This window comes from Mangifera indica, chromosome 6 (genome assembly GCF_011075055.1).
Source record: "Mangifera indica cultivar Alphonso chromosome 6, CATAS_Mindica_2.1, whole genome shotgun sequence".
Taxonomy (NCBI): Eukaryota; Viridiplantae; Streptophyta; class Magnoliopsida; order Sapindales; family Anacardiaceae; genus Mangifera; species Mangifera indica.
Window position 1 is genome coordinate 16,527,726 of NC_058142.1, and position 13,554 is coordinate 16,541,279.

A 13,554-nucleotide genomic window follows, 5' to 3' on the forward strand; every position below is an offset into this window, starting at 1 on the left:
GTTTACCTTTTACTTTATCTTTAATTCAGAATCACTATTATATAACACATCAATTTATTTGTACCTCTTAGTGTCTAACCAATTAAATATTCAATAATTTTAGTATCCAAATCTTAGTCTTTTTACCAAAAAATAAAATAAAAATATTAAATAAAATAAAATTGATCAAAGTAATTACAATTATATGTATTATGTAAAAATTTCAACTGATATTAATACTTGTCATTCAACATTTTTTTAATTTTCCCCTAACAAAGTCCATTATAATAATATTTTTCTATAAATTTAAGTTAGTTTAATTAGTTTGAGTTACTTTCGTGTCAATCTTAATATGACTTGATTTTATTTTGAGTCGTATTGGGTTGACCCAAATTAAATTTCATGTAAAAATACTCAATCCTAACCTTCGTGTTGTGGCAAAATGGTCTTTCCATAAATTATGTGTTTTGATTAATTTTGGCCAGGTTACACGCTCGTGTAAGTGGGATATATGACCATGTCTAGTCAACAAATTTTAAATTTGGAATAAGGTTATGTTTTGTGGGAATCTCGTGACGTGGTTTAATGTTTTGATAACTAGTGTACACGCCCTTGTATGTCTGTTTAATCTAAAAATAAAAATGGTTGCAAAAGAGGCAACACTCAATTTTTTCTCGAAATCCGAAGACAAAGGAAAATTAGAGAGTGCTAGAGTCACGTTTCACTAGAAGAAAAGCTTTTAGGAGTCGTTTGAGGAATGGGAAGACTAGTGTCATCATTTTATCAAGGTAAGTAGCATGATTCCTTGTGATGTTTATGTATTGGGTGTTACTGATGGTTTCGAATTGAATGAAAACATGATACTTGATGGTTTAGTTAGTTTTATATATTTATATGTATATTGATAGTGAAAGCAAGGGTTGATTGAGTTTTTATATGATTGTGATCCTAGTTATAGTTAAAATTGTTTGATCAAGATTTAGTAATGATTTCCTCTATGTCTGATGTTTAATTTAATGTTAATGGATTGTTTGGTTTGATAGAATATTAGAAAACTCACTGAAATTGGTATGTGGATGAATGAGCTTTTGATGTGTAGTGTAGAATGAGATAGGCGTAGTAGGTATGTGTTGTGCCATCTTGATATTGTTTAAATCATTGATTCATGTGTGTAGTGCAAAATAGGGTTGTATGACAGGATATTGGTTGTGAAGTATGTACTTTTAGAAAAATTTTGGTTGTATTTGGATGTGTGAAAAAAACAAGAGACTTAGGATCAAAATTATGAAAATTTTGAAATTTTAGTGACATATGTCATGTACATTTAGGAATATTTGCCCGTGTAAGTTTGGGTACATGGGGGTGTAGAATTAGGCATGGACACACTTATATGGTATGAGACACATCGCCATATGCCTTGCACCAAGGATACACTCCTATGTGTTTTGTCGCTTGTTGTGTAGATGGGGTAATACATGCCCGTGTAGAAAGGATAACCTATGTACTTTTAGGGAAATGTGAAAACATAATAACTTGAAATGGATTTAAAATGTATGAAACTTTGCTATGAATATACAGGTTAGAGAAATAACAAATTTACTCGTATAAGAGATATTGAGGAAATGAGAGTTATTAGTGAGGGAAATTCATAAGGGTGTGTCTAACTATATGGATGATGACACGTACCTAACTGGATCCTGTTTGGATAAAAAAGTTTAATATGATGTACAATAATGTTATCGGTTACCAAACTTCATGTAAAGTGGTAGTGAAAACAATGGGGCTAATAAATCTAAGTGATTTCGCACTGATGATAAGCGTCATAACATTTGGGATACATGTACAAAGAGGGAATGGTCTAGGGACTCACCATATAAGTAATATTATTTCAACAACCCAAGTTCGATCGACATGGGTATGAATTGCACATAAGAATGACATTCAATATGTCATAATCTTTCACATGATGTTTGGAACGTCAATATACATTTTAAGGGTTAGTCAATCGGGATGACACTTTGTTACTTGAATATGGGCATCTAGGATGCTAGACAATACATCTGTGAACTTCCTTAAGGAGGAAGTAACATCACTGCATGTATTATTTTTGCTATTTATTAAGTGTAAATTCACTCATGTGTTTTCAATATGATTTTGTAGCTAGGATTCCAGAGCAGTCAGGTGGCGATGAGGAGACTAGTGGTATGACTCGTTTTGACACATGAGTGCAGGGAGACTTGGATGTTTTTCATTATCATTCATAAATCATTTATTACACTTTGTTGGATTTTTATTATGTATTAAAGCATGAGGATTTGATTGTTATTAGTCTAGATTGATTTGTATGAACTCATACTTATGTTTAGATGCTTTCGTTCATGTTGTCTAGATAATGTTTAAATTATGGTACTTTATTCTAGTATATTTTTGGGATAGTGGGTATAACTTGAATGTTTTGCATTTAATAATTGTAATCGCATACTATAGAAGTCTGATTAGGTCATGTTTCTTAGGGTGCATATTATGAATAGGGGTAAATGCCCTGAGAGGGTTACATTAACCTTTATCTTCCCTATGATGTCGAACATAAGATTCTGGATACCTATTTCTATAGTGCATATTTGTTCACATATAGTGATTTGAAGGATGTATTCAAGCAGATGACATATCGATCCATGTCCTACTACATTGGAAGGTTATGCACAGGCTTTAGTCCTAGGGAAAAAAAAAAAGGTTAACCTCATTAAATGGTACAGTTTCATGTGGTAATATACGTTGCTAATCATTTGTTTCAGTGGAGTATTGATACATTCCTTCATTTTAAAAGCAGCGATTAGGATAAATTATGGTTTAAGGTTAATGGTATTAACATGAGGTTCAACTCATTTGAGTTCGTTGTTATTACCAACTTTCATTTTAGCCGGTTGACAGACATTAACCTGTATCTTCCTTAGGATGTCAGACATAGGATAAGGTTAACCTTTTTAAATAGTATGGTTTCATGGGGTACCTGTTTGTATATATGCTGTTAATTATTCGTTTGTATATGCACACAGTACCCAAATTAACATGCACTAAATCGTAGCAATAATCTGACAACAACATAAATGACTTTCTGGTGTGCCCCTTAATGCTTTTAATGGCCAATATCTTGCCCACCATGCCTAATTTTCAACCTCTACTAAGCTATCATCATCATCATCTTGTACGTAACTATTCGACTCTCCTCCTTGTAAACCATCACCATATTGTATATCATAACATTGCTCCAACCCTTGTACGCCATCAAATGTTTGTTGAATATTATAGCCACTGATTTTTGCTGCTCCATGTACTTTAACAAGGGTAGTTATAACAAAAATTGGAATACATCCCTCGAAGAAGTTCAATAAGCCATTAAAACACTTGACATCTATATCATTTTTTATTTTTATAAGGCATTTTTCATTAAGATGTTTTGGTTTCATTCTTAGCTAAATGTTATTCAATGTCTGATCGATATGATATTTTTCACTCATTAATTAGATTAATCCCTCAAATATGTTGTTTTCTTTGGAATTTTAACCACTTTTCTATTACTTCCAATGTATTCTATTATATTTTGATCACTTTTAATCCATTCATATCATATCGAACTGTAGCATAACCTACCATTTTGATCAATCCTACGATGACCAATATTGATAACAAAATTTATCAGAAAATTTCATATTAAAATGTACCAATATAATTAGCTTTATTTCATGAGCAAAAATTCACTTCACCAGTTTTTTTAGGTAACAAGGGTTGTAATGTTTTATTATTTCAGACTTTAAAGGGATTCGAATTACATGATTTACATGGTTTTAGGGACTTAAAGTTTTATGGTAAAATATCTATTTATTACACCTATTTTGGTTATACATATTCCAAAATTTTATTTGAGATCATAACTAATATTATACTCTGAATAGTCACAAATTTTGCAAAATATCAGTTTACCCCATAACATAAAGTATCAGTTTACCCTTATATCATTAAATATCAATTTACCCTCAACTTCATATCTATCACACTTATTCAATCGATTCTTTATGTTTCGTAACTAATAGTATTGCACCTTAAAAATAGATGAAATTTATCAAATATCAATTTAGCCCTCCAATTTTTGAGTAAAATATGCATGTACAACCTCATTGTAAAATATTATTTCACCGCCACACATTGTCTAATATTTAATAACACCCTGCATTGAAAAATATCATTTCATCCTTACATTTATAATATTGAAATATCTCCTATATTTTTCTAACATTACAAATTTTAGACTCTATAATTAATTGATAAATAAAGTTTTGAGTTAAAATTAATATAAATACCTCAATATAATGAACTAATTTCCTTTGCATTGAGCTCAGAAACATGAACTTATTTTCTTTTGATCGAAATCACAGTGTCAAATATTGAGAGAAATTGAAAATCTGAACGTTTTAGTTTTTATGTAGGGTTAGGGCTCATATTTAAGACATGAAAAGTATTTTTGGTATTATCTAAAAATATTTGGGTACTTTGTCTTAAGAATTTTCAATTTTGGGTAAGTTTATTTGAGCTCCTTAAAAATGGACAATTTTGCTTTGGGTTATGCAAATTTGGGTATTTAATTTAATTTCTCTTATGGTAATAAGGCTTTAGTATTTCTCTAAAGAAATACTTTGATTTAATTTTCTGGAATGTCAAAAGTAAAATATAGAGGAGTCAAGATTTAATAAAAGCAAAAATATAAGGAATTAATTAAAAAATAATGAAACAAAAAAGGGTTAATGTAAAATTTCAAAGGATATTTTGATTTTTTTTTATATATTAAAGCAGTAATTTTTTAAATTTAAGGAGGTATTAAACTATAAAATTTTCAAACTCAAAGGAGTTAGCTAACTCTTCATGACCCCTTGGGTCGGCTGCTACCAAAACACGTATATGGAACAAAGTTGATAATTTTTTCTGACCTTTTTGAGATTATAAAAATAACCAATGCCATAACTTTCGATATCATAATAATAATAACTCATGTAATATTTAAACTGATTTGAGATCAATGGATCCATCACAAAAACAATTTGTTAAGACATAAACTCTCAAGTGTAGAGCTAGAAAATCCAACTTCAACTCCATACTCTTATAAATAGACTTGAGTGCATCTACTAAAGCCTTGTGATATGCTTATATTGAAGTGAATTGCAGTGAGTTGTTGAATTAGTCTCTCCAAAATTTACAAGCTTGGCAGTTGATGGGGTTCCTCATTTAAAAAAAGAAAAAACAAAGAAAGATGTTATAAATATAATGAAAAATATATGCAGAAGAATTTATAAGAACAAAAATATGAACAAGAAAAGAGTGAACAAAAGAATAATAGAAAGGCAAATTTGTTGGTGTGTATATAAAGCTTTTAAGTGAATTTTTTCTTTCTCAGATGAACAACATATAAAAAGAAAGGGGGGCAATTATATAAGCTTAGCCACTGCCATAAGCCCAAATTTTTTACTCTCTCCATATTGCATTAAATTTTTCATACTCAAAGTCATATATGGAGACTTATCCATGCCAAGTATTCTTGTGGTGGGAAGCCACCTAGTGTATAACACCCTTCCTTATATTTGCATCACTTATAGATAATTACATTAACTTTGCTAAAGAAAAACCAAGTGAGATAAAAACCAAAATGAGGAATGTAATTATTTAATGTATTATAAAGTGGGGTTGGACGTGTTTAAAACTGCCTCATTAAAACCTTACTAGGAAAATCTAGTGAGACAAAACCCAGTGATGGGAAAAAGAGTACAGTGTATATTTTATCCAATATGTGATAAACTTAAAAAATTTGCTCTCTCTGATGAATGGTCGCCCTCTTTATAATGAGATTAATTTGGTTGCCTATTGAGTTATTGCATACTGATGTTATACACTAACTTTTCAAATATTGATGTCAGTAATGTTTTAGTAAACAAATCTGCAAGATTATCACTGGATCTTATTTAGTTGATACTAATCTTTCTACTTTGTTAGAGCTCATAAGTGTAAAAAAACTTTGGCGAGATATATTTGGTTCTATCTCCCTTAATGTATCCATCTATAATTTGGGTAATATATATTGCATTCTCTTCATATAATATGAAAGAAGTGTCTATTGTAGAAGGAAGATTGCATATATTTCGAATATGATGGATGATAGACTGTAACTATATGCATTATTGGCTAGCTTCATGGAGAGCTAGAATCTTTGAATGATGTGAAGACGTTGCCACAAAAGTCTGTTTGGTTAAGTGTCAAGATATCGCTATGTCATTATAAGTAAAAACATATCTCGTCTGGGAGTAGACCTTATAAGGGTTAGAAAGATAACTAATATTTGCATATCCAACCAAACTAACCCAAATCTATAATCCTACATAGGTAACAAAGTATATGTTTGATTCTGTTCTAGTGGCAATGAGTTGGTGTAAAGCTAAATCGGGCCAATAAATTGATTGGAAATAATATATCTGGTCTAGTACATTGGGCCAAATGTAATAGAACTCTAATGACATTAAGATACGATACTTTAGAACTAAGTATCTTTTCATCTTCTTCTTTAAGATGAAACGAGTCATTTTTTGGAATAAGAAACCGAACAACCATTAGAGTACTCAAAGGATAAGCCTTATCCATATAAAGCGTTTTAATAATTTTTAATATACATTGATTAATGGATAAGTATTCCATTTGAATTGTGCTTGCTTTGCAAGCCAATACAATATTTTGTTCTTTTCTAAATCCTTCATCTTAAACTCTTTTTTTATATATTCAACAATTTTTTAGTGCTTTTCAAGAGTCCTTTTTAAATTCATGTCATCGACATAAGCTACTATAATGACAAATCCTGATGTTGACTTTTTGATAAAGATACATGGGTATATAAGGATATTTTTTTCAAATATTTAGATTTTTTTTTGGATCCATCTGAATATAATGCATTATTAATGCTTAATTTGGTGTCATTTTTCAACAAAGGTGTGGATTTTCTGGGGACTTCAATTAAATTTATTAATCTTGATATAATATTTACTTTAACTTTAATCGGTGTTAAAGTTAAAATTTTTTTTTTATTGAGAATTGTGTGTGTTGTTGCACTATCCACCAAACACATGTCTCCATCATCAGCTTTTGAAGTCTATTTCCTTTCATTTAAAAATTATATTGGTCATAACATACACAAAATATTGAAAGGAAGGAGAACATGATAATAAAACATAAAATAATATTCATGACTCCAAAATAGTTATATATGATGAATTTTAATTACAAAAAGCTTACGCATTCATGTCACTATTCAAGTAACCCATATTTTTATTCTTGAAAGAAGTTTTGAAACATTAAGATTCATTAGATCGATATGATCTAAATCATCAAAAATTTAATTTTTATGGATGCTTAATATAGATCCATCCAACGTTTGTGTGTACTACAGGTATACAACCAATGACATTTATCACTGTGTCTATTGTTTTATGGTTTACTTTACATTATTTTTTATTTCGTTTAAGTCTTAGTCCATTTCTAGTGGTATGACTGAGATTTTCTATTATAACCATCTTTGGATCGAAAATTATTTCATCCATGATTTTACTCACACCTATAATACCTACTTCTGGTAGTTGCGTTTATTTTAGGGAATGATATAATATTTATTGGGTGAGTTTGATGGTTTTTTATTAACGAGAAAATATTAATTCAGAATTTTTTTTTTCCGATATTGTTACTACAAGAGTATATTATTATTAAAAAAATAAAATGTAGAGTATATTTTCTCTTCCACATTATCTCAATCAAGGAAAAATTCTAAACATTGTAGAACTGTACTAAATTATAGAGCTATTAAGAGTATTATTGAATCTGATGTTCAAATTTATCTTTTAAATTTCTCTATGAATCTAGTGGATTTATCATTATATTCACATATTTTACTTGCAATTCTTCGGGGATGTGATGCCGATAAAATAGTGCTCTTAGATTTATTCTTTTGAGATATTTTATTTAATCATTTTCTCAAGACTTATAAATTTTTGGTAGAGAATCGTGTAAAAAACTCATTTAATATTATCTATTCAATTTTAGGAACTTTAGGTTTAAATATTATTATATTTACAAAATTTTTGGTTTTGTTAAAAAATATATATGAGTTAATATTTAAAACTTTATGTTCAAATATTATCTCATATCTACAAAACAATTGATTTTGTAAGGAAAATATTGAGATTAATTTTTAGAAACTTCAGGTTCATATATTATCTCATATTTACGAAATTTTTGCTTTTGTAATTAGTATTCAGAATATTATAATATATATTCTGATTATATTTTGGACTTCAAATCCATATTTTTCATAATTTATACAAACTTCATATTAGGAATGTGATATAGTTATTATAAAATAAATACTTTTATGAAACTTGAGACTTCGGACCTATATATATATATTCTCACAATTTTACAAATTTCAGAGTGTAATTAGATACAATTATTATAATAAAAATAAATATTTAAATAATATTTAAGACTTCTGACTCAAATTAATGTTTTTATAAACTTCATGTTACAAATGATATTCACGACTTTGGGTTATAAATAAGATATAATTATAAATAAAAAATTAAATAGAAGAATATGAAAAATTAAAATATCTATTGTTTGTATTTTATAATTAAAATAATATTATAATTGAGATATTCCTATTTATAATATATAAATAAAATAATAATATAATTGAAAGATAACTAATATTAAAATATATTTTAACTTATTATATTAATAACTAATTATAAATATAATGAAAAATATATAAACAAAATTTATAAGAACAAAAATATGAACAAGAAAAGAGTGAAACTGAAGAAGAACAGAGAGCCAAATTTGAAGGTGTGTGTATAAAGCTTTTAAGTGAATATTTTCCTTCCCGGATGAACGACGTATAAAGAGAAACGTGGGTATTTATATAAGTTGGGCCACTGCCGTGAGGCCAAATTTTTGACTCTCTTCATATTGCATTAATGTTTTCACACTCAAAGTCATATACGCAAGCTACCCATGCCAAGTATTCTTGTGGTGGGAAGCCACCATGCATTTTGAGTGGACAAGACTTAAGACCGAAAAGTAAATTGATATACATCTCGACCGACAGCAAAGATGTTGCCCCACAATTCATTATTTTCTATGTAAAAGAGATAAAAAGATGCCGTTCCTTTCAAACAGTTTGTCCCATTGAAGTTTCTTCCATTTTGTGTTTTCTCTTCATTTCTTGTTTTCTTCAACTACAAGCAGCCTCCATAGCCGACACGGACAAATACAAGACCATAGATCATCACTTTCTTCACAAGCAATTCGATATTTTGATTGCCTTGGAACATGTCTGAAGGGAATGTCCAGGTAAACGTGAGAATACTCATGTTTCTATTATAAATATTTTTTTTTTAATTTTTTTTTGTGGTATGTTTTTGAGCAGTCGAATTTTTTTTTTTTTGGTGTTTTGATGAGTTCTTTTAAAACAAATAATTATAATTATTTTTCTGGGCTGTTAAATTAAATTTGTCCAGGAAGTCAAACCCCAAGGGCTTAACATTGTATGGGGCGACGACCGGCGCTACTGGCAGCGAAGGTAAGTTTATTTAATATTCTATATTCTTATTAGAGATGACAACATGCATAGATCTGAGGGGAGGGGATGGGAGGGGAGGGGTGAGGATGTCTGTCCTTGTCCTGTAGGTGGGATACATCCCTGTTCATTTCTCGTCTCCGTTACAAAGATTACAGAGAATCCTCATCCCTAAACACGAGAAATAAATCTCTTCCTATCCCCTAGTCTTTCCCCCCCTCTCATGTCCTGCCATCCCCTACCCAAAAAGACTTATTATTTTTAAGGTCAACTTGACATCCTAATTCTTATATAATTATATATTTATTTTGAGATGTAAAAATTTAAATTAATTTCTATCAAATCAGTACATTATAATAAATTCATCAAAAGAAATGTTTTGCTTTGTACATGAATAGGGTATACCTAAATTACCTGTAAATATTTTGTGGAACCTTCCCTTTCTAAACTTTACCTTTTCCCCCAAAAAGAATTTTTTAGCTCTGAATTTGTGATTAGTGGCCCTCTCTATGATTAGGGGTGGATTCAGTCCGAGTGAAACTAAGTCATTGTGGATTTGAACACAGATTGAATTTATAATGATAGCTTGGGCTTGAATTTATTCAAATTGATGTATAATATTACAAGAGGATTATTGGTGTGATAAACAATATCGTTAATAAAATAAATAAAGTCACCAAATAGAAAAATCAATTGAAACTCCAGCTTAAGGATGGCACAGTCAAGCCAAACCAGCTTGAATTGAATCCATGATCACGAGTTTGGGGTGGCTACGCAACCATATGTAGAAATTTGGTTTACCAGTAGAATATATCTAATTTTTTGTATGAACAGTGATGAAAAGGCTGAGCTACTACAAGTGTGTTGGCTTGAAGTAACTGGTTCGGAGAAGGTCACGCCAGGAAATAGGTATAAAATATCGTTTGAGGTTTCGCTTGAAAACAACGCATTCGGGTGGAGTGGGTGTCCAGTTTCTGTGATGGCAAAGATTGGGAAGAAGGGAAGATATAGCTGGAAAAGAGTGAAGCCTCTTGATCAATTCAGTGCAGCGACAGGTCACTTCTTAATTCCTGATGACGAATTTGTCATGCAAGTTCCACCGAATGGTAATGTAGCACAGGAAGAACTTTATTTCGGTCTTTATGAAATTTGGAGTGGAAAATGGAAGGGAGGACTGACTATTCATAAAGTAATCATCACACAAGTTCAGTAATATTTAAAATGTAATGTCGGCTGCAATGTAGCGTAGTAATGTTCGGGAGACAAACAGCCAGAATATGTAAGAAATAAGTAGCCTTATTTAAGTTGTATAATCTTGTCATTCGCAGCTGACCATAGTCAGTTTAAAATATTGTAATTGTTGGGATTTATGTGTGGTTATTTTGTCAAATTTATTTTTATTTAAATGTAATTTGAATTTTATTTTTAATGATTAAATAGATAAAAATATTTTAAATATTATTTTAATATTTATTTAAATAATTCATTGATTTGATCATCAGTTCAATTGTATAGACCAGTGAATACCTGGAATGGTGTCTTCAACTTGACTCTCCCGGCATGTAATTTACAAGCAAACCATGAGTCAACAACTTCAACAGTGACAAGCTCTTAATCTGTCCATAAGCCCGCCATAGTTGGGGCAGATTCGCTACAAGAATTTTTATTTAGATTGTGTTGCAAAAGAAAATCAATAATACTTCAATTTCTCCGATTCATGTGTAATCAGCCACGTGGCAACAATCGAAAGGGGAAACCGTCCATCTTGTGGGAGCCCTCAACCTACCGGAACATGGTTAGAAAACCGCGTGCTGCTGACTCCAATTGATTATTGTTTTTTCTTCTATGATTGATTTGACGCAGCACATTATATTCCCATATATACCCTCGCTGCCCATCTTTTAACTCGGGCAGCCTGTTGTCCTCTCTCATAAGCATCCGGGTCTGGCTTCTGTTTTGGTACATTCGCTCTCTCTGCCCTCAATTCTCGGGCAGCCATAGTACATTCGCTTTGCCCAGTCAACAGCTTCAACGCCTGACACGATAAATAAGAGGGGTTGGATTTTTTTACCCTAATTAGCCTCACAAATATGTACTTATGTCACATTTTTTATATTTTTATTATTTTATATTTTAAAATATCTAAATTATTCTTATTTTTAACTTAAAAAAATCAGGCAAGATAATATTATTATTTATTTTTATGTATCGCAAAGAAAGAATATGTATGAATATTTAATATCAATATTTGAAACAAAATATATATATATATATATATATATATATATATATATATATATATATATAGGTTAGATAAAATTAAGTATATTAAAAAATTTTTGAGTTAAAATTTTTTAAATTAAATATAAAAAAATTTTAAACCCTTTTGATTTTATCTTCCTAAATTCTGGTTGAAGTTAATCTCATATTAAAGCAACACATAGAAAAATAATCCAATAAACCACCCATAAAGAGCATGTATTAATGGCCTTGGTATAAAATATACAAAGAAGTCAGTGTACTGCAAAAGAATATTTATGTAAAAAATTCTGGCCTTAACGTAGAATAAAGCAAAGAATACTTTTTATATATCATATAAAAATATAATATAATATACCAAGAAGCAAATAATATTTGCATTGCAAAGAATATTTGTGCATAAAATATTGCAAGGAATACTTTCAAATAATGCTGGTTTACTTCATTCATGTTAATGTACATACTTTTGCAACTATTTTTTGCAATAGTCTTTGCTTTCTTTCCTGTGACAATCATATAATACATGGCAAAAGAGTTAACATATATAGCATAAATCATCTTATTGTTTTCCCATGCAAAAAAAAAATTTCGTGACTAGCTTCATCAATTATCGGGTAACCATGAAACTTGTTGTCAATCCAACAACAATGTAATGATAAGATAATAGGTGAAGTTTCCTATAAAAACGGAAGTATAATTGTATCGTACTAAATTTAATTTAATTTGAATTTAATTAAGTAATTCAATATAAATTACCAATACCAATTAAACTTAATTCGATTTAAAATTAATTAAGTAATTTAACATAAATCTCGATTCACTATGGAAACATTGTTTAATTCAAGCTAATTAAAGGTGAAAGTTGCAATAGGGAACAAGTTGGTGGAGACGCCAGCCTTTGGTGTTGGCACCAATGGTTGGCATTGCCAACCTTTTCTGTCAGATTCCAATTTTTGTTTACATCTCACCTATCTATTTTTTTTTTTAAATGTTACTTATGAAAAATTTCATTTTAATAATGATAATTTATATAATTTAGTTTTTTTTAATTCCAATATTACACTAGTAGACGCCAACCACATTAATTTAATAATAATAATTCAATTTGTTTAGTTAATTTTTGATTAAAAATAATTGTCTTTCATTAATGTAATAAATGAATTAATATATTTTCCAAATATTTGCAATCAACTACGAGGAGAGGGTATATAGATTTCATGATGCATATGGATTTCGAGTGCATATATCACTTCAGACAAAGATGAATATCATGACTATAATTAAGAACAAACTAACATTTTCTCAGAAAGCTATATTTCATATAACCTGTTTCAAACACTTATTAGACTTGGCAGAACCACAGTTTAGTACTGTTTTTATACATGTGATGTTATTTCGTATGATTAACCGTGGAAACCCAAAGAGAGAAATGTGGTTCAGATTAAATGGTATTGAGTTCTGATTGAGCCTTGTTGAGTTTGCGCTAGTAATTGGTCTGATTTTTGTGATAGACATAGGAGTGTCTAACTACGTTGTTTGTATGAGGATGTTTCAATTGAGAGAGGAATACTTCTCAGGTATTAACAAGTTGTTACCATATGAAGAGATCGAACAAGCAGTCAACGATCAAATTTGAAGAGACAATGATGACGATG

At 29.7% G+C, this 13,554-nt stretch overlaps 1 protein-coding gene across 1 annotated transcript; it reads left to right on the plus strand.

Annotated features, from left to right (window-relative positions):
* Positions 1 to 9,158: 9,158 nt before the first annotated feature.
* Positions 9,159 to 11,040, plus strand: LOC123218496 (protein PHLOEM PROTEIN 2-LIKE A9-like). Its single transcript, XM_044639969.1, has 3 exons — positions 9,159 to 9,414; positions 9,582 to 9,643; positions 10,475 to 11,040. Exons 1-3 carry the CDS (start codon positions 9,394 to 9,396, stop codon positions 10,851 to 10,853), a joined length of 462 nt encoding a protein of 153 aa, XP_044495904.1. The 5' UTR covers positions 9,159 to 9,393; the 3' UTR covers positions 10,854 to 11,040.
* The last annotated feature ends 2,514 nt before the right edge of the window (positions 11,041 to 13,554 follow it).

What these genes read in the sequence shown, in the direction of transcription:
- LOC123218496 (XM_044639969.1), top strand. Translation starts at nt 9,394, where the DNA reads ATGTCTGAAGGGAATGTCCAG. An exon ending in TGTCTGAAGGGAATGTCCAG is followed by an intron (nt 9,415 to 9,581) that starts GTAAACGTGAGA and finishes AAATTTGTCCAG; the next exon opens with GAAGTCAAACCCCAAGGGCT. An exon ending in CGGCGCTACTGGCAGCGAAG is followed by an intron (nt 9,644 to 10,474) that starts GTAAGTTTATTT and finishes TTGTATGAACAG; the next exon opens with TGATGAAAAGGCTGAGCTAC.